Source organism: Chiloscyllium plagiosum, unplaced genomic scaffold (assembly GCF_037043375.1).
Source record: "Chiloscyllium plagiosum isolate Xiang-an unplaced genomic scaffold, Cpla_swu_hap1 HiC_scaffold_2, whole genome shotgun sequence".
NCBI classification, from domain to species: Eukaryota; Metazoa; Chordata; class Chondrichthyes; order Orectolobiformes; family Hemiscylliidae; genus Chiloscyllium; species Chiloscyllium plagiosum.
In genome coordinates, this window is record NW_028270140.1 from 4,082,224 (window position 1) to 4,109,825 (window position 27,602).

Genomic DNA, 27,602 nt, shown 5'->3' on the forward strand with positions numbered 1-27,602 from the left:
CCTGACTAATGCACCTAACACTGTGGGCAATTTAGCTTGTCATTATTTGGAATGGGGGAGGAAACTGGAGCACCCGGAGGAAACCCACACAGACACAGGGAGAATGTGCAAACTCCACACAGACAGTGGCCCAAGCTGGGAATTGAACCTGGGTCCCTGACGCTGGGAGGCAGCAGTGCTAACCACTGAGCCACTGTACCACCCCATTATATTTGGACATCAGAGACGATATATATATTGTACTTTAATTTAAGAAATTAAACTGTTAAGGTGGATTATATATAGATGGTGGAGCAAATTTTAAAAATGTAGTTTATTTCAAAAACAGTGGCTTATCTATTGCATCAGGTTGTGGGAATATTCAGAGAATCTGTGGAACATTTGCATTTATGGAACAGATTTTCTTACATTAATTTGATTTTTCTAATGACATTTTCAGATAATTCATCCATATCAAACCTAATTTAAATGTTGGAGACCCTTCTTTTCTTTCATTTGTCAATTGCAATTCATTATGTGTTTAACAGTTTAGTTATTGATACTTAGATTTTAATTGGGTAGGTAAGACCTTGCTTAACAGTAATAGTGTACTGTGCTCTATTCCAATCATAAAGGTTATCAAAATGATCCATTCACTCATTGTCTTCTTGTAATCTTTTGAGCTCTTTCATGGGATGTGGACAACATTGGCTAAGCCGATATTTATTGCTATCCTAATTGCCCAGTGAGTGGCCTTCTTGAACTGCTGCAGTCTTTGTGGTGCTGTCAGGGAAGGTTTTTTTTTTAGATTAGATTAGATTACTTACAGTGTGGAAACAGGCCCTTCGGCCCAACAAGTCCACACCGACCCGCCGAAGCGCAACCCACCCATACCCCTACATTTACCCCTTACCTAATTCTACGGGCAATTTAGCATGGCCAATTCACCTGACCTGCACATCTTTGGACTGTGGGAGGAAACCGGAGCACCCGGAGGAAACCCACACAGACACGGGGAGAACGTGCAAACTCCACACAGTCAGTCGCCTGAGGCGGGAATTGAACCCGGGTCTCAGGCGCTGTGAGGCAGCAGTGCTAACCACTGTGCCACCGTGTCGCCACCGTTCTTCATAAAGTTTCATGTTATTTACTTCTGAAGCTACTTATCACCAAGTGGAGTGCTATGTTTCTTAATGTAGAACTTTGTGAATTTCACAGAGACTTTGCCTGAACAATATTCAGCATGAATGGTTCCGTGTATCAAGTCAGAAGTTGGCAGTTCCCACCATGGTTGAAGATTACTTGGCTGGATTCAGGGAGATTTCAGCAGAAGTCTTGAAATATGTGGTCAACATGGCAGATGGAAATGGAAACACAGCCCTTCACTATAGTGTGTCTCACTCAAATTTTGAAATTGTCAAGTTGCTTCTGGATGCAAGTATGTTGAATATCTTAATTCTTTGCATGTTTGTATTAATGCTACTGACATTATTTTCAGAAGGTTGATGATGTACGCTGTGTTTGTAATATAATCTCCATTACTAAGCATCAAGAATATCAAGGTTATGGGATAGGGCACATCTCTGCCCTTGAGCATGCTAAGTAAAACCCCTGCTCTGAATCATGAATAACATACAGCTACCAAGAAAGAAATAATTTCATCTTTGCTGTGTGTGGCATCTCTTTGAGAGTCAACAATCATTTGTGTGACAGTTCTCTGAAAGGCGAATTGTCCAAGGCAGGTAGCACTCACTGGGGTAAAAAAAAATCACTTTACGGGCTTGGGCACACTAACCGAATGGAAGGCAGACACATCCCAAGGATAGCTTGTGTGCTGAGATATCCAGAAATCCAGTCAAACACACACTGGATGCTTGCAAGGATAACATGAAGACCCTAAATGTTAAATTTTGCACCTGGGAAACAATAGCCAATAACAGAGGAAAATTATGACATTTAATCATGAGCTAGAATACATCACCCTGTGGTAAAGGCGTCAACCCCAAAAACTACAATCCACAACAAGGTTAGGTGAATTAGTTAGAGGTAAAATGTAGAGTAATAGGTTCAAGGAATGGGTCTGGGTGGGTTACTTTTTGGAGGATAGGTGTGGACTTGTTGGGCTGAAGGGCCTGTAGGGATTCTATGATAACTACCTCCTATCTAAAACCTGCCTCTCATGAAGATTGGTCTCTTCAGTCATTTGCAAAAGTGCATCACATGAAACTAGCCCACCCACACTGGATGTGCTGGGTATCTTGGGCAGAGGAAAGGCTGCTGATGGTGAGAGTTGTTAACACAATTTGTCATGAATGCTAAAAATCTCTTTCAAATGTCTACACTGTTTTGAAAAAATATCCAGCAGCAAATATGAATGATACTGTTTTACTGATTTGAATATTTTAAAATATTTTAGATGATACTTTTTTTTAATGAAAACAGTACAGGTTTATCAGTATTTGGTGCTTTTGTTTGATTCATTGTGGTATCTCGCATCAGATGTGGCTTCAGCGATGGAACATTTTCTAATGCTTGCCCCACCGGGTTTTACAGCATGAATATGTCATGGCTGACATTTCAGTGTTAAGGAAATAAATAAATTAAATGTCAAGAAGTCAGTCTTCGTTTTTGAGTGAGAAGTACCTTTATTGATGGAAATTTATTGAACAGGTTGATGAATAGGCATATGCTGTCCTTTCTAAACCCAACTATCTATTTCATTCTTGTATCTGACATGGCAGGACAGGCGAAAGGTAAATAGAAAGGGAAATCCATACTGATGGAACAGAGACTTGACTATTGTTCTAAGAAGCTAAAGATACAGTATGCACCTTTTAGATTGTAAAATATTTTTGGTTCAAATTATTGGATTAGTGAGAAATGTGTCTTTCATGTACTCTTACTGTACACATTCTGGTTTATCGTTTGCTGTATATGCTTCACATTTGAAATGTATCTGGTGAAATGGCATGTTTTCTAAGTGCAAGGGTATTGGGCCAGAATTCACTCTGTGACAAATTAGGTTCATTAACCTTTGTTTTCCATGAGCTTTTGCACTGTAAGTTACAGATTAATTGTAGCACGGTGCCCTTAGGAGTTACAATTGTGCAGCTCCTTAATCAATTAAATTGAAAAGTGTTCATGAATAGTACAGTAATATAAAACAAAGAACTGCAGATGCTGAAGATCTGAAACAAAAACAGAAATTGGTGGAGAAACTCAGCAGATCCAGCAGCATCTGTGGAGAGGAAACAGAGTTAACAACTTCAGTGCCCTAAAGAAGTGTCACTGGACTCGAAACATTAACTCTGCTTTCTGTCCACAGAGACTGCCAGACCTGCTGAGTTTCTCCAGCAGTTTCCCATTTTTCTCTCATGAATAGCGCAGATTGAAGCAAACACTAAGTTAGGATGATAAATTCATTATCAGACCAGGCATCAAAAGCAAAATAGAGCTAGAAAGAGAGGTTGGTTTGATAGAGAGAAAGAAACAGTACAGGAAAAGAAGCTAATTGGTAATTTCTAGAAAGCTGTTGAAATGATACTTCACACCGGAGTTAATTTTCATTGCCAGAGGGGTTTGGAAATAATTAAGATGCATAATTTTGTTAAAAGGTACTTAGATTGAAAAATACAAAGTCCTAAGAGAGCTTTCCATGGTGAATCTCGTTCATATTTACTCTGCAAATACAGACCTTCTAATGCTAATTCAGTGTACTTATTTGAGCAGCCAGATGGTGAGATGTCATTTTCATGAACTGCAAACAAAACAGCACATCTCCAACAGAAAGGTCCAGGTTTTCATGTTTAATTACACTTTTCCCCTTTGCTTGAAGTTACTCTTTGATTGAATAAATGAATATTATTAGCTTCGCTTTTATTTAACCTCATTGAAAGTTAATCAAAAATGTGCCTTTCACTTTGTTGAATAGCTGGCTTTGGAAAGAATGATGTGGTTTAGCAAAGCTTTCAGTATTGGTTTGATGGTGTTTCAGGAATTAAGGTGTTCTTTTTATTACAGACATCTGCAATGTTAATCAGCAGAACAAAGCTGGCTATACTCCCATTATGCTCGCTGCTCTCGCTGCAGTGGAAAATGAAAAAGACATGAAAATTGTGGATGAATTGTTTAGTCAGGGAGATGTAAATGCCAAAGCCAGTCAGGTTTGTAACATCTCTTTTATATTGTGACAATTGTTTTAAGAAATCACTCTAACTTTTAATTTTAACTTTTTTATTCAACTTAAAACCCTACTTAATAGCCTGCCTCTTGTTTGCTATGTTTACACTATAGTTGTAGATTGTGATGTGCAGCAATGTTGGCTTTCCCAGTCTACTCCATTGGAGGCCAACAGCCCCACCCAGACCATTTGGAAGGCTGTTGGTCATCATACAATTGGAGCAACAGGGAAGCTCTGCAATAATTAGTGTTTGTGGTGTGCCTGAAAAGTTTAATGCATCTGACCACTTCCATAGTTTCAAAGTTCAGTGGCAAGGCTTTGTTATAGACAGGAAGGATTCTTATTTTTTGCTACCATTGAGCTCCTTCATGTTGTTGTTGGGTTAAGACTCTGAACTCCTGCAGTGAAGGCACCTTCTCGCACTTGTCAGGGCCATGTGTGACTTATGGCACTTGCTGAAGCTTTCAAATTGACGTTGAGTTGCCCTAATTGTCCCTCAACTACAAAAAGTGGACCCGGGTAGGAATGCAGTGGGAAGCTGACCTGACGGACATGATTAGATTAGATTACAGTGTGGAAACAGGCCCTTGGGCCCAACAAGTCCACACCGACCCGCCGAAGCGAAACCCACCCATACCCCTACATTTACCCCTTACCTAACACTACGGGCAATTTAGTATGGCCAATTCACCTGACCCTGCACATCTTTGGATGGTGGGAGGAAACCTGAGCACCCGGAGGAAACCCACGCAGACACGGGGAGAACGTGCAACAAAGAACTGCAGATGCTGAAGATCTGAAACAAAACCAGTCGCCTGAGGCGGGAATTGAACTCGGGTCTCTGGCGCTGTGAGGCAGCAGTGCTAACCACTGTGCCACCATGCCGCCCATCTTTCCAAATTTGCTTTTTCCTTGCTTCCACCCTTATTTCTCCCTCGCAGCTCCCTTTCTCACAAGCTTCTGTTATCATCAAATTTGGATGCATTACGAGTAGTCCTTTTATCGAAGTCATTTAACATATTCTATAAATAGCTGATGCCGTACTGGTCCTTGTGACGCTCTATTCATAATTGTCTGCTAAAGATTAACAAAACTATTCTGACTCTCTTTTTTTCTAGATGCAATCCTATATCCATGCTAATGCTTTATCACCAACCCCATGAAATCTTATCTCATGCATCAATTATTCACATGGCACCTTAATGAATGTTTTTTTTTTAAATTCAAATATACTGTATCCAATGATTTTCCTTATGTCTATCCTGCAGGTTACACTCTGAAAGAATCTAGTCAATTTGTTGTAAACTCATGCTGCTTTATCTAATCATTCTATAATTATCCTGTTAATAATCATTTCTATAATTATCCTGATGACTGGTGTCGAGCTGACTGGCCATGGTTCACTGTTTCCTGCCCCTGTTCTTTCTTGTTGTCATTTTACATTGGCTACTTTCCAATCCACTGAGACCATTTAAGAATCTAGCAAATGTTTGACAATCACAACCAGCACGTCCACTCTCTCTGCAACCACCTCTTTTCAAGCACTAACCTGGAGCTTGTAGGGCCCATTAGGGTTTAGGTTAACTTAGGGTAAATTAACTAATCTCACTAATCTTTTTCTTGCTTATTCTGATTTGCTTTAGTTGATTTGTGGGACAACACTGTAGTGTTTAAAATGATCTGTCAGAGCAGTTGTAAGGCAGCTATTTCCTCTCTTGGAAGAATCCAAAGCAAGGAGATCTTAAAATTAGAGGTTTTCGCATTCAGGAATGAAATCAGGAAGCACTTCTGCTTAACAAGGCTTCCTGATTTCATCCACCATGCATTAACATGAGTTCATTGAAATTTCCACATTGAGATAAACAAATATTTATTACTTATAAATGTTAAGAGTTATGCATCAAAGGTTGGTAAGTTAGATTCGAGATACAGATAAGCGCTAGTCCAATTGACTTGGCTGACCAGGCTTCAGTGAGTGAGTGACTTGTGCTCTATCTATTTTATACATGGTCCATTGGAAAGAAGACTTGGTTTTATAGTGGGTTTTTTTATTTAGCTTTCTCTTGAAATATATTTATCGTCCTTTATTGAAATGCATCACACTGACTGACTGTTTACTTTTCTCAGTCTCCTCCAGACTGTGAAACATTTGGCTCCACATAATTCCCCAGTAGTGTTCTAATTAAAGATGAAAATCCCATTGATTGACCATGCCATGTTGAAGTGTGTTGAAACTCGAGTCCTCTGTTAAATTTCTGTAGTGTTTTGCATTTTCTGGCGTAGAGCTGCTTTCTTGAAGTGCATAACTCAGCCAGTTTTATCAGCTGTAAGTTTTCCTGGTTTTGTATCTTATGGTTTAGGCTGGTCAGACAGCGCTGATGCTTGCAGTGAGTCACGGGCGGATGGACATGGTGAAAGCCCTTCTCCTCTGTGGAGCTGATGTCAATATTCAGGATGACGAGGGCTCCACAGCACTGATGTGTGCGAGTGAGCACGGCCACGTGGAGATAGTTAAACTGCTGCTGGCCCAACCTGGATGTGATTCCACTTTAGCTGACAGTGTAAGTTGCTATTTGATTATTTTACTGCAGATGTCTGTGTTTGTCTTGTTTAAATTGTTTACTATCTATACATGTATGGACCATCTTTCCTCTCTGGATCAAGACACAGTTTATCTGATTGCTATGTGTGATTGCACAGGATAAATTGACTCGATGATATTAGTACATCAGATTGATCAGCTACTTCACAACCAGTCACTGATTAATGTTGGAAACAGGTGGAATTGTGGGACATCAGATTACTTTTTTTGTCATCAATGATTGCTTCATGGAGAGGAAAAGCAATTAATAAAGATCAGCACTTTCAATTCATTTTTAATCCCACAGCTCGAATGGAAACCACATTAATCTCCCACACCCCCACACCTACATCCCCTCAACATTATCAAGTGCATTCACAACAGTAGTATCTGCGGGGTTTATTTACTTTGTGAATCAGTCTTTCAGTGAACCAAACTTAAAAATGTGTTGCTGGAAAAGCGCAGCAGGTCAGGCAGCATCAAAGGAGAAGGAGAATCGACGTTCCGGGCATAAGCCCTTCCCGAAACGACGATTCTCCTTCTCCTTTGATGCTGCCTGACCTGCGCTTTTCCAGCAACACATTTTTAAACTCTGATCTCCAGCATCTGCAGTCCTCACTTTCTCCTTTCTGTGAACCAAATCAGAGTTGTGAAGAATAATATTTCAGTATTTTATACGAGGCATTCATGATATATTTGTGTTGAATTAGAAGGTTTGAGGCGTAACCTTGAATTAGCAAATCAACAGTTACATTTATCCAGAATCAAAGTACTGTGGACACTGGAAATCTAACATAAAAATAGCTGGCATATGCAGCTAGTCTGGTGGTAACTGTGGAGAGTGGAACCGAATTAATGATTCAAGCCAGTGATGTTGCACCAGAAATGTGTGTTGATTAGCAAAACATTGCTGAGATATAGTTCAGGAGATACAGCTGACCTTTGAACCAGTGCATCTGAAGATGTCGGGGAAAGGTACTGAGATTCTCACATTGGACTACTATCCTATGACTGGAAAGTGTCCTTTTGGACTTCAAGTAAGATGACGGTTAGGCTAGGTTGTGATGAGGCTAGGTTGGCTGTCACTGGCTAAGCTCTCACAAAGAACAATCAGGAGTGAGATACTGGAAAGCTTTCCTTACCAACGAAAATTGTGCAAGGTATTGCTGTTTTTGGTTTGAGGGAGAAATTTGAGGCTAATTGTAAATTACAGCAAAATTACTTGGATACATTCTGAAAATCGACAGTTTTTTAATGTAAAATCTACAAAAATATCTTAATAGCAGAATTGAAAAATGCAATAGATATTGGTTACTAACAAGTTTACAATCTTGAAGGAAAATGCTTTGAAATCTATTGATGTAAAAATTGTGTTCGACTGTTCCCTAGCTACTGTATAGGTTATAGAACATAGAACGTTACAGCGCTGTACAGGCCCTACGGCCCTTGATGTTGCACCGACCTGTGAAACCAATCATCCATATGTTTATCCAATGACTATTTAAATGCCCTTGGTGTTGGTGAGTCCACTACTATTGTAGGCAGTACGTTCCACACCCTTACTATTCTTAGTAAAGAAACTACCTCTGACATTTGTCCTATATCTATCACTCCTCAATTTAAAGCTATGTCCCCTCATGCTAGCCATCACCATCCAAGGAAAAAGGCTCTCACTGTCCACCCTATCTAATCCTCTGATCATCTTATATGTTTCTATTAAGCCGGCTCTCAACCTTCTCTCTAACAAAAACAGTCTCCAGTACCTCAGCCTTTCCTCATAAGACCTTCCCTCCATACCAGGCAACATCCTGGTAAATCCCCTCTGCACAATGCTTCCCCAGAATTCCTGTATTGCATGTTCTTCAGTTTGTCATGAAAAGGACTGGTTAAATGGAGCTTCAGAATATCAATTAAATCCATATTTACTAAGATTAGCAACAATTTTTACACTTCATAAAATATGCATGAATGAGGAACATGCTCATAAGGTAGACTATTAATTTTATTTAAATTGATCTATCAAGAGCAATCTTAAATTTGTTACATCTTTTGCAAAATTTTTGCTTTTTCCTCGAGACTATTCCAAAAGCTGCTGATTAGTTTTTATTATTTATCTATTTGCCCTATTTCTGTTAGTTACTTTACGGTAGTATTTTGGGTTATCTTCACTTCTATACCATTTATGACTTTGTGTCTTGCCTCTCAGATGCTTCCATTCCTGGCTGATAGATCAAAGGTATTACACTAAATTATGTTTCAAAATCAAATTGTACTAAATGTTCCTATATTCTATACTTTATAAAGAATTTGTATTAGAAACATAATCTCTTTGAAAACGCAAATAACTAACATCAATCAGCTCTGAGGAATGTATTTTTTGTATCTAATTCAATGTTTTACAGCCAGCCTAAACTTAAACTTAAATCAAGGGATAGCATTACCCCTTTTCTTTGCTAAGATCAAGTCCCATTAAATACTTAATAACAGATGGGTGGAATTCACCAGAAAAAGAGTGGTTTACAATTTTTTCATCACTTTGATTTGTGATTTTTGCGCTGTTCTGGGACAGCTACTTTACACCGCTCTGTCATAAGAATATAGTTAGTATAATCAGAGATTATATCAAGTGCACAGCATTGGTTCGGTTTTATGTTCACTCACAGGGCACAACTATAGAACATAGAATATTACAGCGCAGTACAGACCCTTCGGCCTTCGATGTTGCGCCAACTTGTGGAACAAATCTGAAGCCGATCTAACCTACACTATTCCATTTTCATCCATATGTTTATCCAATAACCATTTAAATGCCCTTAAAGTTGGCGAGTCTACTACTATTGCAATTCCTGACAAAGTCAATACATAAATGTCATTTCTGTCATATGGAACTCGGGATTAATTATTTTATTGTCACGTATCAAAGTACAATGAAAAGTTTTGTTTACGAGCAGTACGGGCAGATCATAGTAAGCAAGAGATGTACAGATCAGAGGCTGTAAATAGACTTAGACAGAGGCATACAGGTTACATCGAACAGAGTGCGTGCTAAGCAAGATCAACGTTAGCAAGATAAACATTATTTTAAGCTAGAGAGCCCATTCAGCAATCTAATAACAGCAGGGAAGAAGCTGTTCCTGAACCTGCTGGTGCTTGTGTTCAGGCTTCTGTATCTTCTGCCTGATAGAAGAGGTTGGAGGAGATCATTACTGGGGTGGGAAGGGTCTTTAATGTTGGCAGCCTTTCTGCGACAGTGAGCCATGTAGATGGAAGATTGGCTTCCATGGTGGTCTGGGCTAGGCACACAAGCTTCTGTAGTTTCCTACGGTCCTAGATAGAGCAGTTGCCGCACCCGGACAATATGCTTTTTGTGGTGCATCTGTAAATGTTGGTGTGGGTCCGTATGGGCATGCCAAAATTCCTAAGCTGCCTGAGGAAGAAGAGGCATTGTTGTGCCTTCTTGACCTTCGTACCTATGTGGGAAGTCCAGGACAGGTTCTCGGTTATTGTCACTCCAAGAAACTTGATACTGTCCACCCGCTCAACTTCAATTCCATTGAAGTAGATGGGAGCGTGTTCTCCATCTTCCTTTCTGAAGTCAATGGTAAAGTTCTTTAGTTTTGCAGACGTTGAGAGCGAGTTTGTTGTCATTGTACTATGTCACCAAGCCCTCTATCTCCATTCTGTATTTTTGACTTGTTGTTAGATATCCCTCCTACTATGGTGGTGTCATTAGTGAACTTGCAGATGCTGTTTGTTTGGAATTTAGCAACGCAGTCATGGGTGTACAGGGAGTACAGTAGGGGGCTGAGACACATCATTGGAGGGCTCCAATGTTGAGTGTCTATTTTCACTGATTGCAGTCTGTGGGTCAGGAAACTGAGGATCCAATTACAGAGGGCGGAGCCAAGACCTATGTCTGGGAATTTTGAGATCAATCTGCAAGTGATAATGGTGTTGAAAGTGAAGCTGAGTCAACGAGCAAGTGTGTGACATTGATCTCCCTGTTGTCCAGATGTTCCAGGGATGAGTGCAGGGCGAGGGACAAGGCATCTACCGTTTTACATTGGTCAGCAAATTGTGGGGGATTGAGGCAGGCTGGGAAACTGGAGTTGATGTGGGCCATGACCAGCCTCTCGAAGCACTTCATGATGATTGACGTCAGAGTCACTGGGCGGTAGTTATTAAGGCTCATTTCTTAGGTACGGGGATGATGGTGGCCTTCTTGAAGCAGGTGGGGACTTTGGCTTGAAGGAGGGAGAGCTTGAAGATGTCTGTGAATACCTCCGCCAGCTGGTCCAGGCTGGGTCTGAGTGCAGGGCTGGAGACATCATCTGGGCCAGTCGCTTTCCATAGATTGATTCCAAGAAAGACCATTCTGATGTTGTCTGGTAACTTACCATCAGTTTTAGGAGATCTGTCTTTCATAATATGCACACATGAGATTTCAGTTGTGTAAATAACTGTTTGCAGTGAGTGTTTTTGGAAATATTAAAGTCATTGTGGTTTGTTAGACATTTGGGCCATTTTCACTTTTCAACCAACAGCCCAGCTATTGAATATGCAGCTGTCAACTGCTCAGATATGGGTAACAAATACTTACATTGATGGAAAGCTGTTGTCTATATTTGTGAAGCACATTTGAGACAATTAAAGAACTAGCACCTAAGATGTTAATCAGCGTCTTTCACCCCCACCAAAAAAGGTTATTTCTGATTTGTTCCTTAGTGGATGATCTACCCATATTTCCATGTAGTTTGGTTTTACTAGTCAAAACACTATTGTGATGCAAATAAAATGCATTTTATTAATACAATAGATTTACTGGTATTTGTCAAGGATTGCTTTCAAAATAAAAGTAGAGTTGAGTTTTTAATGTATACAAGGGTATGCCCATTTTGGATTCATTATGTAATTGAACACAATTCCTCCTTTCATTCAGGATGGTAGTACAGCTTTGTCTATTGCTCTAGAAGCTGGTCATAAAGATATCGGAGTCTTGCTGTATGCTCATGTCAACTTTTCTAAAGCTCAGTCACCGGTAAGTACATATTTTTCTTTTAAATTAATAATATGATTACATCTAGGCTTAAATGATACATACACTTCAATGTAAAAAAAGATGCTGCACTTGGTTAGTTAAGTTTCCTTGGTTTTACAGCAGCCTAATTTAGTTAAACTTTTTCTTCCCTTTTTTGAACTCCAGCCATACTGAAGAACAATGTTACTTGGTATATGAACAGCTTAGCCTAACCAATGCTATTTATTCCATTTGCCCAGTGATGGGAGTGTCTGAGGTTGATGCTTTCTGTAACAGGACAGTAAGGCTAGAACCTTCAATCTGGAAAATTCTGTGTATGACTCTCACTGTCAGTTGGAGTTTCACCTTGTTACAGTGTGCAACTTCATCAATAAGTTTATTATAGATAATTCTAGGCAGACCAATGCATTTAACAGAATACATTCTTCATCTAATGCTGTACTTAATAGCAAATGACTAAAAGCTAGATAACTTAAATAGCTAAATAACTTAATTAACAAAATGGGAGTAAAATATCCAAGTACTCTATTAGCACAGGGTTGAATGGAATTTGTATGTGTATTCAAATATTTCCAAAATTGATTCAAGCATTGAGCACAAGAATGGCTGTATTAGATATTACTGCAAAGCTAGAGTTAGTTTAACTAATCACAGAATTGTTATGGTATAGAAGGAGGCCATTCAGCCCACTGTGTTAGTACTGACTGTTCAAGCCAATATCTTTCCCTCATGCCAGTCCCATGCTTTTTCCTCCTATCTCTGCATAATTGTTCAGGACATATTTTTCATTGAAAACACGATAAAGTCTAAATTTGTAAACCTGTGTATTTGTTTTCTAGGGTACACCCAGGCTCGGAAGGAAAACCTCTCCAAGTCCAACAAGACGAAGCAAATTTGATTGATCCTACCTGCCATTGACTCAGTCCTTTCTATTAAGCTGCTATGTAACCTTGTTAATATTGACAGACACTGAATGTAAATGTGTGCCTGAGCTCACCAGCATAACGTTTTTTTAGCAATAGTACAAAAGAGGTAGCTCTGCCAATCTACTGACCAGCAACTAAACTGGAAAGTGTTGTGGAGGCTGGCATTATAAAGTCTTCATTATACACTCAGCTTGACTATCGCCTCATCCAATGCTGCTGTTGCAAGCTTTTTTTTGTCTCTGTTTTGAATATTGTCTTATCCCCCTGTGTTAGACTACAGTGAACACTGCAAGGAATTATTTAGCTTTCTCCTTTTCATGCATCCACTATTAGTTGTAATCTATATTTTGTCTGTAAAAACGTTCATTAAAACAAGTGTCATGATATTAATGACATTATTTTAAATCTCTACATTGTATTTATAATATTTGAAATTATACAATTGAGTTGGTAACGTGAAAATTTAAGTGTTGTGAGGGATGGCCTTTGTTTAGCTTTCCCTTAACTGCAGAAAGATATGGAACTTTTTTATATATCAAACAAAATCATTTGTACCTGTTCAAAATTGAGTTATACAGTATTTTCAAACTATTTTATACACCCAAATAAAGATGAATTTACATGAAGAATAGCATAATTTCCTATTGAACATAGCTTTTTAATTCTTTTTAGAAATTGTTTACATCACTGTATCTAATTTGGTTTTAGTGATATTTGAGGTATTATTTGTATATCAACCTGTCTTTCAATTAAAGCCTGTACATGGTTTTCTGTGCATATTTATAAAGACTGCAATCTTGTCACCTTTAAAGTTGTCATGTGTGTATTTAAAAGTTTGAAGTGCCTTAGATCCTTGCCATATTTTCAGAATAAAAGCGACATGATGCTAATTCTCTTGTTTGCTTCGCTTATTAATGCCATTTTATAATTCCTATTAGAATCTGTTTCAATGGCCTGGGGTTTTGTGCTGTTCATTAGACAGAATTAGAGGGAGGACTGAGCAATTCACATTGGCTAAAAGGCTCAATCAGATTTGTCTACAGTAGTATAGAGACTGTTTTCAGCAACACCTGTTACATGTAATTCTTGATTGATATCGACAACAATGCATCCCACATCCCAATGCCTATGTTAACAGCAAAACTGATTGATTTTCTTTTTAATTCATTCGTGGGATGTGGATGTCACTGGACATTGATCGCCCATCCCTAATTGCCCAGAGGGCAGTTAAGTGTCAACCACATTGCTATGGTGTGGAGTCACATGGAGGCCAGACCAAGTAAGGACGGCAGTTTCCTTCCCAAATGGACATTAGTGAACCAGATGGGTTTTTCCTGATAATTGACAATGATCATCATTAGACTCTTAATCCCAGACATTTATTGAATTCAAATTCTATCATCTGCTATGGTGGGATTTGTTCCTAGAACCCAGAACATTACCAAGATCTCTGGAGTAGCAGCCTCCTGATAATACCACGAGGCCATTACCGCCCCTCAGTTGTTAATTGCATGAGAAATATTATCAAACATTATCTAAGTTTAATGCCATTGGCCTGAATTTTGATCTGCAGGAGCCATAGATGGGGCTTTAGGAATGGGTGAGAGTTAAAAACTGATGAAATTAACATTGCATCCAGAAGTTGTTAACATTTAGATTTTACTGCAGTACAAACTGCTGTGTGTAATCAAGCCCGGTGGGAGAGACAGATAGCTACTAAATGTGTTAATTGAAGAGATAGCAACATGATATTGCTCATTTTAGCTTCATGGGTTTCCTCTACATCCTGGAGCTCCCCAGTGAAAGCAAAGTGCAATTACTGTAAGCTATTCAGTGGAACATGCCTCTGAGTGTTCAATACTGCTTTCTTTACCACATAAGAAAACGTTTTTTTTCTTAGTGCTTGTGGTGAGAATTACTTTAGAGTTTGATGCCAGGCAAACAGGAAATGTGAGAATGTAAGTGACCATTATGCTCATGGTCATTTTTTTTCCCAGTTACTGCTAACATCAACTCAAATGAGGAAGTATTATAAGCCAGGCATCCTTCTAATTCTTAATGCAGCTTGAAGGTCTTTCTCTCTGAATCATGATCCAAACATATCAAACTTTGCTGATCCCCAGGGCCCCCTCTGCTGGCATTTGCTGAGATGCATTATGTTATTTCCCATGCCAAGAGAGAAGCTGCAAGCTTTGATTCCCTTGCCTAATATCTACCTACTGTTGCTTTGGAAATGTTCAATGATTGCACATCTACAGCCTTCTGTCACAGAGAGTTTCATTTCCCAGAGAGAAAATCATTCTCCTCATGTCTGGGCAGCCCCTCTTATTGAGCCATGGACCCTACTTCTGCATTTAGCCATGTGGAAACATCTTGTCCATTTCCTACGTCAAGGCCATTCAGAACCAGACAGACTTCAATCAAGTCACCCTTCACTCTTCCAAATCCAAGTGTAAACAAGCCCAATTTGTCTAACCTTTGCTCATAAGACAAGCTACTCATTTCAAGATTCATTACTTGTATCTTCCCCTAAACTGTCTCCAATGCATCTACATCCTTCCTTAAATAAGGACACCACATGGTATTTGCAATGTTATCTCCCCAATATCCTGGAAGCATAACATCCTTACTTTGATGTTCAATTCCCCTTGTAAAGAGGAACCTCAATTATCTGAATTTCGGATTATCCAAAGGAGATCTCAAAGTCCTGATAGAAAAATAACATCAAAGACATGTTTCCAACACCGATCATGTCTTGTTTACAATGCTTAAAAATGAACTCTGCTTACTGAAATGCTGCTGAGAACATTCATGGACATTGATGGGATTCCACGCTCTGTCCCCAAATGACTAACCACCTGCTCTCTCTGTCCCCCACACTTTCCTTGGAGTTCTACACAGGCGTGTACCCTAAACCCCAGATAATCTCTCCAACATTTTCCTGTACAGGGCAAAGGTGGAACTTGACAAAAGATTGCAGTAAAAATGTGTGCGCGCATGCAATTTGGAGACTCACACCCCCCCCCCCCCCCCCCCAAAAGGCAGCAGCAGTCTCACTGATAGCATCCAGTCTGGCTGCCCCGTTGGGGGAGGGGGTGGTGGTGGGCAGGGATGGGGTTGGTGGGTTGGATGGGCAGTGGGGGGGCGCTGGTGGGGTTGAGGGGCGCTGGACGGGAGCTCGCTCATGGTGTGCTGCTGCCTAGTCTCCTAAACAGGGAGTGGACTTAGCATGTGCTTGCTGTGTCAATCCCAAAGAACTGATTGGGCCGGGGGTGGGGGGTGGTGGTGACAGGGATGCAGGCAGCTTAAGCAATGCTGCAGGACCCTTACTCACAAGTGTGTGTGTGTCAGCTCAGAAACAAACCGTGAGACAGAGAGCGGGAGCAAGGCAGGCAGAGCCAGGACAAAGTTAATTAGAAAACTCAGAGCCCCAGAGGAGAGGCATTGAATAAATTAACTGAACAATCAATTATTCAAATGAAATAGTGCCTTCCCACCTCGTTCAGATAATTGAAGTTCTTCTGTAGTAGTAATCTCCATTTGACAAGATATTCCTTTCTATCCTTCACAAAATGAGTAAGTTTTCATTTTTCCCCACACTATATTCCATCTGCCAGATTTTCACTCACTCATTCACCCTGTTTATATCCATCTATATCCTCTTTATTTCCTCTTCATGGAGTCATACAGCACAGAAACAGACCTTTCAGCCTAACTTATTGATGCTGATCAGGTTTCCATAACTGAATTGGTCCCATTTATGTGCGTAAACCTTGCTTTTCCATTTTCCCAGCCAAATGTCTTTTAAATGTTTAATTGTACTCACCACATGCTTTCTTCCCTACCTTTGTGTCATCTGTAAATTTAGCTACAATACCTGCACTGCCCTTATCTAAATCGTTGATGTACTTCATCCAAAGCTGTGGCCCCAGCACAGATGCCTTTGAGACTTAACTCATCACATTCAAACAAATCGACATTGATTCAGTATGCCGAATAACTTACTTTTGTGGTGCTCTATTCTATGATTCTGTATGTCATTATATTTGTCCTATAAACCTATTTCTTATGTTATTGTGATGCTTCATAATGAATCATTTAAAGTGTCAGATTCCTGATCAGGAGAAGGATGGGGAATCTGAACAAGCTCAGTGATGTCAGGCAGTGAAGGAGAATAATGCCCAAAAAAGCATGTTCCCTAATCACCGCCTTCTCTCAATAGATCGCTCCCAAGTTTTACCAGTGACCACTGTTGCCACCTTGTGCCCATTTGAAGAAATAATTCTTTAGTTCTCAACACATGAATCATGCCTGAACATTACTTTTCACTCACATTAAGATTCATATCATTTACAGAACAAAAATGTTATTTGGACATACTTGACAAAATAATAAAAAGCACAATCTAACTATGACATCTTGTAGTTTGCCTTCAATTTAATAATGTAACACATAATGAGTTGTGTTTACCTTTTTAATTTATAGACTATGTTAATATTTGGGACACATTAAAAACACATAATTAATTTGTTTCCATGGAAGGTCTGTTATTTTGTTTAACTTTTAGATCTGTACTCAGATTTTTACCAACTTGCTAAATGCGTGCAGTGCAAAATACGCAATGTAGAAATATTAAGCTCTTAACATCACTGTGGGATACTAGTGGCTGAAGATTTAATACATTAATCTAAATCCATTCCTTGCTCAGGTCTTTGCTTCTGCCAGAATAGCAAAGAGAAAAATTTCAGGCAAATACTATTTGTCTTCTTTGTATTTAACTATGTAAATTTTGGCCTAACCGTTATCTGGACAAACAAGCAGATAAAGCACATCCAGAAACCCTAGCCACTCTCCCCTACATCAAAGACATCTCGGAAATGACTGCCAGACTACTCAGACCCCTTGGCATCATGGTAACCCACAAACCCACCAACACACTAAAACAGCAGCTAATGAACTTGCAAGATCCTATACAGACAATGATCAAAACTAACATCATTTACAAAATACCGTGCAAGGACTGTAACAAATACTACATTGGACAAACATGCAGAAAACTAGCCACCAGGATACATGAACACCAACTAGCCACAAAAAGACATGACCCTCTCTCACTAGTATCCTCACATACAGATGAGGAAGGACATCACTTTGACTGGGACAATACATCCATCCTGTTCCAGACAAGCCAAACAAAGACATGCACGAGAATTCCTAGAAGCATGGCATTCCAACTAGAACTCTATCAACAAACATATCGAGTTAGACCCCATCTACCACCCCCTGAGAAAAGGAACAGGAAGTGACTTCACCAAAGGAAATGACATCACCAACCCAAACATATAAATAGAAAGCAGGAAGTTTCAGCATTGCTTTGCATAAAGTCCACTGAAGATGTTACCTAGCAAAGTAATGAAATGTCTGGAAATGAACCTTTCAACTCAGTGACCAAGCCTACATCCAAAATCTCAACCTGAGCTACAAATCTTCTCAAAAATCGCTAAGACCCCTGGGGGTAATACGCTAAAACTGGCCCAAAAATGGGAAATGAATGCTAACCATTATCTATTTCACTAATGATCACATCTCCCCTCTTCTCTTTCACTGTCTTTGCTCAGTTGAGTGACTAGTTAGATGCAGCTATACTTGTTAGTTGACTTGTCTGAATCTCTATAAAGAAGCTCAGGAAATCTCGCATCAAGTATAATTCAACCAACCAATTAGCACTTTGAAGTCAGAAGGGTTTGCAGAGACCTGCTGCGCTTTTCCAGCAACACATTTTCAGCAGAGTCCACTCCAAAAACTTGGTGTCATGATCTAGACTGACACTCCTTATTAAGAGAAGCTTAATGAGAATTTAAAACTTGGCTTAAACTGTTACTGCATATTAATGCTTACTATAACATTTTACTTTAGTTTTAAACCCCACCAAAAGTTTCCTTTTCTGAATTTTGAGATGAAATGTTAGTGCAATAGAAAGATGCATGTAACTATTTTAAAAACCTCATATATGTAAGTAAAAGCTACCAATAATATAAGCCGACCATAGGGCTGCTCTCTCATTAGAGGGCATAAAAGAGATGGCTGCTGGTGGTTTGATCTGAGGGTCAGCATTCTTCAGGCGAGGGGGGAGGTTGAGAAGGCGAGTTCTTCATGCTAACCTCAGCTGGTGCAGGAATTGACCCCCCATTGTCAGCATCACTCTACATTGGAAACCAACTAAAGGGGAACCTCGATTATCTGAACGTGATGGGCAGGCACTATTTCGTTCAGATAATCAATTATTCGGTTAATTGATCAAATGCCTTTCCTCTGGGGCTCGGAGCTTTTAAAGTCTGCTCCTCATTCAGGTGACTGCAGCAGCACACAGCGCGCAAGGCCACACCCTCCCCCCGCCCCCAACACCGTTCCCCGCCCCAACCCCGTCCGACACCATCCCACACCCACACCCCCGACCCCGTCCAACACCGTCCCACATCCACCCCCCCAACCCCGTCCGACACCACCCCACATCCGCCCCCTGACCCCGTCTGACACCACGCCTGCACCCCCCAACCCCATATAGACCCGCCCCCTCTCCTGGGCAGCTGGACTGGACACCAACAACAAGACTGCTGCACACACACACACACCCACACACAGTCCCACACAACCACACCCACACACACCCAGACACACACACACAGCCACACACACACACATACCACACACACCACACACACACACCACACACGCATCCCCACACACACACACAACCACACACCCACCCACACACACCCCACACACACACCCCACACACACACCCCACACACACACCCCACACACACACATCCCACACACACATGCACCACACCCCACACCCACACACACACACCCACACTCAGCCACACACACACACCCACACACACAGATACCCACACACATACCCACACCCTCACACACATACCCACACACACCCACACACACACAACTTTTTACTGCAACGTGTTGGAGAGATTATGTGGGGAAGGGGGGGGTTAAGGTTACACCCCTGTGTAGAACTCCAGGGAAAGTGTGGGGGGAAAGAGGGAGGGAGGGAGGTCAGTCATTTGGAGACGGTGCCTGCTTAATCACTGTAAACAAAAGACGCGATCACTGCTGGAAACACATTTTTGATGTAATGTTTCCATCCGGACCTAGAGATCTCCTTCGGATAATCCAATTTTCGGATAATTGGTATTCGGATAATCGAGGTTCCTCTGTAACTCACTCTCATTTTATGAATACATTTGGGAAACATAATTTTCTGTTTGGATTTGCAGCATTGTTAATGACCCACATTTACTGCAGATCATCTGTTGAGTCTTTAGATAAGACTACAGTCCAATTGGAACAATGATTGCCAGTTATTTTTGTGGTATCGTAGATCATTGTTTGCTGATGCAGGCATTACTGCTGCAAGTTCCTGTCAGCAATCGTGCTTTTCAGTTGAAATCATAAAGCATAGTTCTTCAGATTTCCATTACCCAGTGTGGAGACAGAGTAACAAGGGGTGTCACTCAGCCAAGTACTTTACTCTCCCAGGCTCTGGGTTTCTGAACCCCTGCCCCAGCTCCAGCACACCCTGGCCCCTGGCCCAGTCTGTTTTCTGGTGCTTGCTGTTCCCCAGCCCTCACAGCTTTCCACCTCTCACTTCACTCAGCTGCTCCTAACCTTCACTATTCCCCCTTTGGAGATGTATGCCATCTTTGAAATATATGAGAGAAAGTGAGGGCTGCAGATGCTGGAGATCAGAGCTGAAAATGTGTTGCTGGAAAAGCGCAGCAGGTCAGGCAGCATCCAAGGAACAGGAGAATCGACGTTTTGGGCATAAGCCCTTCTTCAGGAATGAGGAACGTGTGTCCAGCAGGCTAAGATAAAAGGTAGGGAGGAGGGACTTGGGGGAGGGGTTTTGGAAATGCGATCTTTGAAATATAACAAGTTTATAATATATATTTGATTTGCCTTCCAGATGAGATGCTAAATCAAAGTCCTGTCTGCTGCTTCATGTTGTATGCAACAAATCTTATAACACTGTTTTACAAAGCTGCATGTTAGAGTTAAAGCCAATATTTTTCCTTCATTCAGCAATGTGATTATCACGCCATTATTGCATTGCTCTTTTTTGTGACCTTGCTGTATTTAAAGTTACTCCTGTGTTTCCTACATTACGATAGCACTTTATAAATGCTTCATTGGATATAATGCACTTTTGAATATCCTAAAGTTGCCCAGTGACTTTTGAATGGGGTTTTGTTCTCGAAATTGCTGTGATCAGGAAACTATTTTGGCACAATTCTCTCTATGCAGAATTTCAGAAACAGGGCAAACAACTATGTGCATCTTTAGTGAAGAATTCTTTTGAGTCTTGCAGGGCCTGAACCAGGAAGTGTCAGTTAAAATTATTTATTCAATGCCAACTCTAGCACAGAAAGTAAAATTTAAAGAGAAAGAAAAACTTAATGTGTACTTAAATATTTTTACTTTTGGAAATGTCCAACATTCTTAGAATCCAAACAAATATATTTCCACACTTAAGGTTAGTTTTCTATGCCAGAGAGAAATGTTTAGAAGTAATTTGAGCAAATGTGCCATTATGAACTTACAGCAGAATAGACAAGCCTGAAACTGTTCTCAAACAAAAGCAGAAATTGCAAGAAAAGCTCACCAGGTCTAGCAGCATCTTTGGAGAAAAAGCAGAATTAATGTTTCAGTTCCAGTGACCCTTCTTCAGAACTGGAGTTTGTTTCTGATTTCCAGTGTCCACAGTTCTTTGTTTATTTTTGTTTAGTCCCTAAATTGTTCTGTGGTGTTTAGTGGGTAAATATCAGTTAAGGACAACAACTTCATATTGTCCGATGTGTTTTAATATTGAGTTTCTCATCGCAATATTATTGGACTGAAACATCTGGAGAAGCAGCAAGTAAGTCAGAGAGCAAAATTTGCAAATGTGACACACTTGTTCTAAAAAAGATACAAAGATAATCCCAACGACTACAGATCATAAGACCATAACAAATGGGAACAGGAATCGACTTTTCAGCCCCTTGAACCTGCTCCATCATTCAGTAGGATCATGGCTGATCCAACATTCCTCACATCTACTTTTCAGTGTTTTCCCTGTCACCCTTGATACCCCAACTGATCCAGAATTTGTCTCAGCCTTAAAGATACACAAGGACTCTGCCCTCACAGCTCACTGTGTCAAGGAATTCCAAAAACTCTCATCCCTCCAAAAGAAGGAATTCCTCCTCATCTTAGTCTTAAATTGGTGGCCCTGTTTTCTGAGACTATACCCTCTGGTCATGGACTCTCCCATGAGGAAAAGCATCCTCTCAGCATTGACCCAGTCAAGCTCCTAAAGATATGTTTCAATGACATCTCCTCTCACTCATCCAAACTTCAGGTCAGTTAGTTTAGCTTTGGTGGTGAGAAAGCATTTAGAAATGATAATCTAGGACAAAATTAGCAGTCACTTGCACTCATTTGAAAGCCAGCATGAATTGTTTAAACCAATTCATATTTCATTAACTTGATTCAGCTTTTTGATAAAGTAATCAACAAGTAGTTGGTTTGATATACATGAACTTCGAAAGTTGAAACTTATGGAATAAATGAGACAATGTTAGCATGGATACTAAGGCGAGTGAGTAACAGTAGAGCAAATTAGCGAATGGCTATTAATGGGAATGGTCAGAGTATTGAGTACAGGAGTTGGGAGGTAATGTTGCAGCTATACAGGACATTGGTTAGGCCACTGTTGGAATATTGCGTGCAGTTCTGATCTCCTTCCTATCGGAAAGATGTTGTGAAACTTGAAAAGGTTCAGAAAAGATTTATAAGGATGTTGCCAGGGTTGGAGGATCTGAGCTACAGGGAGAGGCTGAACAGTCTAGAGCTGTTTTCCTTGGAGCGTCGGAGCCTGAGGGGTGACCTTATAGAGGTTTACAAAATTATGAGGGGCATGTATAGGATAACTGGACAAAGTCTTTTCCCTAGGATCGGGGAGTCCAGAACTAGAGGGCATAGGTTTAGGGTGAGAGGGGAAAGATATAAAAGAGACCTAAGGGGCAACCTTTTCACGCAAGGGTGGTATGTGTATGGTGGTATGTGTATGCTAATTTTGTCCTAGATTATCATTTCTAAATGCTTTCTCACCACCAAAGCTGCCAGAGGATGTGGTGGAGGCTGGTACAATTGCAACATTTAAGAGGCATTTGGATGGGTATATGAATAGGAATGGTTTGGAGGAATATGGGCCGGGTGCTGGCAGGTAGGACTAGATTTGGGTTGGAATATCTGGTCGGCATGGACAGGTTGGACCAAAGGGTCTGTTTCCATGCTGTACATCTCTATGACTCTGTGACTGCTATTTGGTGAGCAGAGGAACTGGAACCCCTGCTTTACTTTATATATAATTAATGACCCACACTTGAGCATAATTTCAAAACTTGCAGATGATATAAAATTTGTTAATATTGTTAAGCAGGGAGGATAGTGACACACTTCCAAAAGATTGGTGGAAGAGACAGACCCTTAATAGATTACATTTAATGCAGAGATGTCCAAAGTGCTATACTTTGGTAGGCAAAATCAGGATGGGCACTATGAACTAAAAGGTACGGTTATAAAGCGGATGCATGAACAGAAGGATCTGGGTCTATATGTGCCTGAACAATTGAAGTGGAGGCGCTGGTGTTGGACTAGGTGGACAAAGTCAGAAGTCACATGACACCAGATTATAGTCCAATGGGTTTATTTGACATTGCAAACTTCCAAAACACTGCCTTCATCAGGTGAAGTTGGACTATAACCTGGTGTCGTGTGACCTCTGATTTTAAATATGTGAAGGTGGTAGGCACGTCAAAAAATAGTGTATAGGAGAATCGTGAGACTTAAATGGAGATGTGTACAGTACTAAAGCACAGAGGTTATAATGAAGTGTTATTTTAAAACCATGGTTCGGCTTCATCAGGAATATTGTGTATAATTCTGACCACCACACTTTAGGAAGGATGTGATGACATTAGGGAGGGTGCAGGAAAGGTAGTTGCAGAAAGAGCACATCATTACTTCTGTATTCAATTCCCACAGAATATACCGATGTAACCTTCAGGATTATTTACTGGACCTGCAGACTAACCAATTACAATTCTTGCACCAAGATACCAGATCCATCTGCATTTTAGAGCTCAGCATTCTCATTATTTAGGTTATGTTTTTTATTTCTTTTTTTTCCTTCATGCCAAAATGGAGAATTGCAAATTTTCCCCAGATGATTTGTGGGATCTTTGCCCATTATTTAACCTACTACATTCCTTGAACATCAGATTGCCCTCTCAACAGATTCAAAGCAGTTTCAGTCATGCCTTTCAATTGGATAAACCCTGAAGACAAAATATGTCACACAGTTATGTGCAATGGACAGGGAAATGAGAGTGACTGAGCTGTTTTTGCAAAGAGCTGACACAGGCCTGACTGTCAACTAGCCTCCTTCATTGTTTTGACCGTTGTCTGAAAATCCTGATTCTCTGCTGTAACTGTGCATCTATACAGCTCAGAAGCTGCTGGCCAATTTACACTTCAATAACAGTGAAACTGATTTCCTCACCATTATTCTGACTGCAAATTCCAGGCCACTTTTTTGAGTGTTGAATTCCCTGATATTTCTTTGTGTGATTTTAAACAGCTACAGTATTGTCCTCTGGTTTCAGTTTATGTTAATTGCTCATTTGTACCCGAGGCTATAGAAAAGCCTGGGCGTAGGGACACTATACAGTACAGTTTTTAAGGGCTGTAACAGAATCTGATTATTTAAAAGTGAATGTGATTTCCAAGAGTAGGTCACAATATAAATCCACCCAGAAAGCTGAAATCAGTGTTTTATACTTCAGTAGGTAATATCGGCTTCAACAGATTCTAAAACAAACTGTATCAATACCATTATTTACCAGTGAATAATTCACTGCTGAATATAAATTTGATCAATGAAAAAAAAGTTTGAGACACGTTCTTAAATACTGGGAAGTTCACCTCGAATGCAGTGATGGAACGCTCAAGGTATCAGAATGCAACACAGAATGGGTACATAGTGACATCTAGCGAAATTTTCAGGCATTTTTATAAACTTCACAAAACGTTGCCAACTGATGGCTTCTAAAAATGCATAGTAGAAATTTTAATTATCATTATTAATATTCACATTAGCCATCCAAGTGAGAGAGCTCATTCTTACAAGATTATTTAGAATAAACAAAGGAAGATATTAGCAGTTCCAAATTTGAAATGAACGATAGTTTCATTGTTAAAAATCACACAACACCAGGTTATAGTCCAACATGTTTAATTGGAATCACTAGCTTTCAGAGCACTGCTAAGAAGGAGCGTCGCTCCGAAAGCTAGTGTTTCCAATTAAACCTGCTGGACTATAACCTGGTGTTGTGTGACTTTTAACTTTGTACACCCCAGTCCTACACCGGCATCTCCAAATCATGACCTTTATCAGCAGAGAGAGCAATGTTTAGTCAAAGTCAGAAGTCACATGACACCAGGTTATAGTCCAACAGATTTATTTCAAATCACAAGCTTTTTGAGCAAAGTGTTTTACCTGACAAAGGATCAGTGCTGTGAAAGCTTGTGATTTTAAATAAACCTGTTGGGCTATAACCTTGTGTCATATGACTTCTGGCCTTATCCACCCCAGTCCAACACCGGCATCTCTATATAATGTTTAGTCAGGTATCAATATGAATATAACAGGTTCTTTAACTGGGATGTTTCTTAGATTTTCAGGAATTAATTTAAACTGCAATTGATGAACGATTAAATAGTTATTTGTTAAATCTGAAACTGCAGTTAATGTAGCTCAGTTAACGTAGCTCAATGTTGGTTTGTTCCAACAGAACTGAATTATGTCACCAGATTTCTCTTTGTCTAGAAGACTCAGCCATCTCTCTTTGCAGATCTTCATTTGTTTCATTTTGTATTTTGACCAAGATATCTGAGCCCAGTGAAACTAAAACACATCCTAATTGACCGCTGAAACAGTTTTGAGGGATTGATTGGCCTACTTCTGTCCATCTCCTTCAGACTTCCAGAAGTCCACAATAATCTGACTGCTTGGTCCACAAAATTAAGTTTGACTGCTTCTGCTAATGAAAGTTATTGTCCAGGAGTTTTCTCAGACAACTATAAAACAAAAACAAGTACAAATCTTTTGCTAATTGCAACGTTCGATTTGAGAGTCATTCTCTGAGACAGTGATTCCCATAAGGACCCCATTATAACTCCTTCTAAGTCAGTCGCAACAAACACTTTTATTTCTTTTTAATATGTAGCCATCACAATTTAATGAAAATATAATTCACTAGGAAGCTAGATTTACCATGGTTTCCTTGCGTAAAAGGAGAGAAATTTTATTTCCTACTGAAAACATAAACAAAACATGACCTCTGACACACACAAGCACAGGTGATAATTTTTAAGAATAGGTGTCTGGGTTTGATAAGAAAATAAAGGCGACCCAATTAAAACTCCTTTATCCTTAAGGAGTTGGACTCTTAATGTGAAACCACAGTTATTGAGTGGTTGACCTGTATCTTCAATCATTACAGAAACTGTAATTCTCGTGTTGTCAGTGAATGGTTCTGTTCCAATTTTTTTTTCACCTGGCATTTCTGAATTAATGAGACCACTGTTGTTATTTTAGTTTTATGTTTATTCTTTTCAAAAGAAACTATTTTAGTCTTTGAAAGGTCTCAGATGAAGAAAATCACTCCAATACAATCAGGAACCTCATGGTCTGGCAAAGCCCCTATTCCACAACTACCAGAAAGCCAGAGGATAAGTTCTGTTTGAATGAAGAGTGGAAATGAACACGGTGGGTGCAGTATGAGGCACAGAGGTATACCTGAGAATGAGGTGTTAACTTGGTGAAGCCACAACACAGGACTACTTCCATTGCCAAACATCACAAACAGTGAATGATGGATAGGGCTAAGTGATTCCATAACCAATGGGTTATTCTAAGCTCTGTAGTATTGCCTTATAAGACTGTAAGTCAAAGGAGCGGAAGGCCATTCAGCCCATTGAGTCTGCTCCACCATTCGATGAGATCATGGCTGATCTGATAATCCTCACCTCCATTTTCCCGATAACCTTTGATTCCCTTACTGATTAAGAATCTGTTTATCTCAACCTAGATGATATTCTCAACAGCTGTCTTTGGTAAAGAATTCCACAGATTCATTATCTTCCGAGACAAGAAATTCCTGTTCATCTCAATCTTAAATGGGCAATCCCTGATTCTGAATCATACCCTCTGGTCCTAGACTCTCCCACAAGCAGAAACAACCTCTTTGCATTATCCTGTCAGGTCAGGCTTCCTAAGAGTCTTAAACGAAAACAGAAATTGCTGGAGAAACTCAGCAGGTCCAGCGGCATCTGTGGACAGAAAGTAGAGTTAATGTTTCATTACCCTTCTTCAGTTCTGACAGATGCTGCCAGAAAGCCTGAGTTTCTCCAGCAATTTCTGTTTTGGTTTCAGATTTACCATGTCTGCAGTTCTTTGTTTAATTGTATTCTCAATTATCGTCCGTGTTCCAATAAAGTCTCATCTCACTTTTCCAAACTCCAATGAATACAAGCCTAACCTACTCAAGCAGTTTTCATAAAACAGGTCCCTCCAACCTAGAGGACCTTTTGTGGATTGACCCAGTGCCAGTAAATATTCTATTGGATAAAGGGACCAAAACTATTCACAGGATTCCAGTCGTCTGACCAGTGCCTTGTATAGTTTTAGCAAAACCTCCCTGTTTTTATGTTCCATTCCCTTTGAAATAAAGGCCAACATTCCATTTGCCTTCCCTATTACCGACTGAA

The 27,602-nt window shown here is 40.1% G+C and overlaps 1 protein-coding gene across 7 annotated transcripts in view; it reads left to right on the top strand.

Annotated features, from left to right (window-relative positions):
• Positions 1 to 13,594, top strand: part of kank1a (KN motif and ankyrin repeat domains 1a) — a 255,645-nt gene extending 242,051 nt beyond the window's left edge. For all 7 annotated transcript variants that reach the window (XM_043718240.2, XM_087994305.1, XM_043718278.2 and 4 more), the window contains 5 exons: positions 1,198 to 1,417; positions 4,000 to 4,142; positions 6,520 to 6,720; positions 11,680 to 11,778; positions 12,618 to 13,594. In XM_043718240.2, the coding sequence (XP_043574175.2) occupies positions 1,198 to 1,417; positions 4,000 to 4,142; positions 6,520 to 6,720; positions 11,680 to 11,778; positions 12,618 to 12,680 (726 nt within the window). In that variant the 3' untranslated portion in view covers positions 12,681 to 13,594. The remainder of the gene's footprint in view (positions 1 to 1,197; positions 1,418 to 3,999; positions 4,143 to 6,519; positions 6,721 to 11,679; positions 11,779 to 12,617) is intronic.
• Positions 13,595 to 27,602: the final 14,008 nt, after the last annotated feature.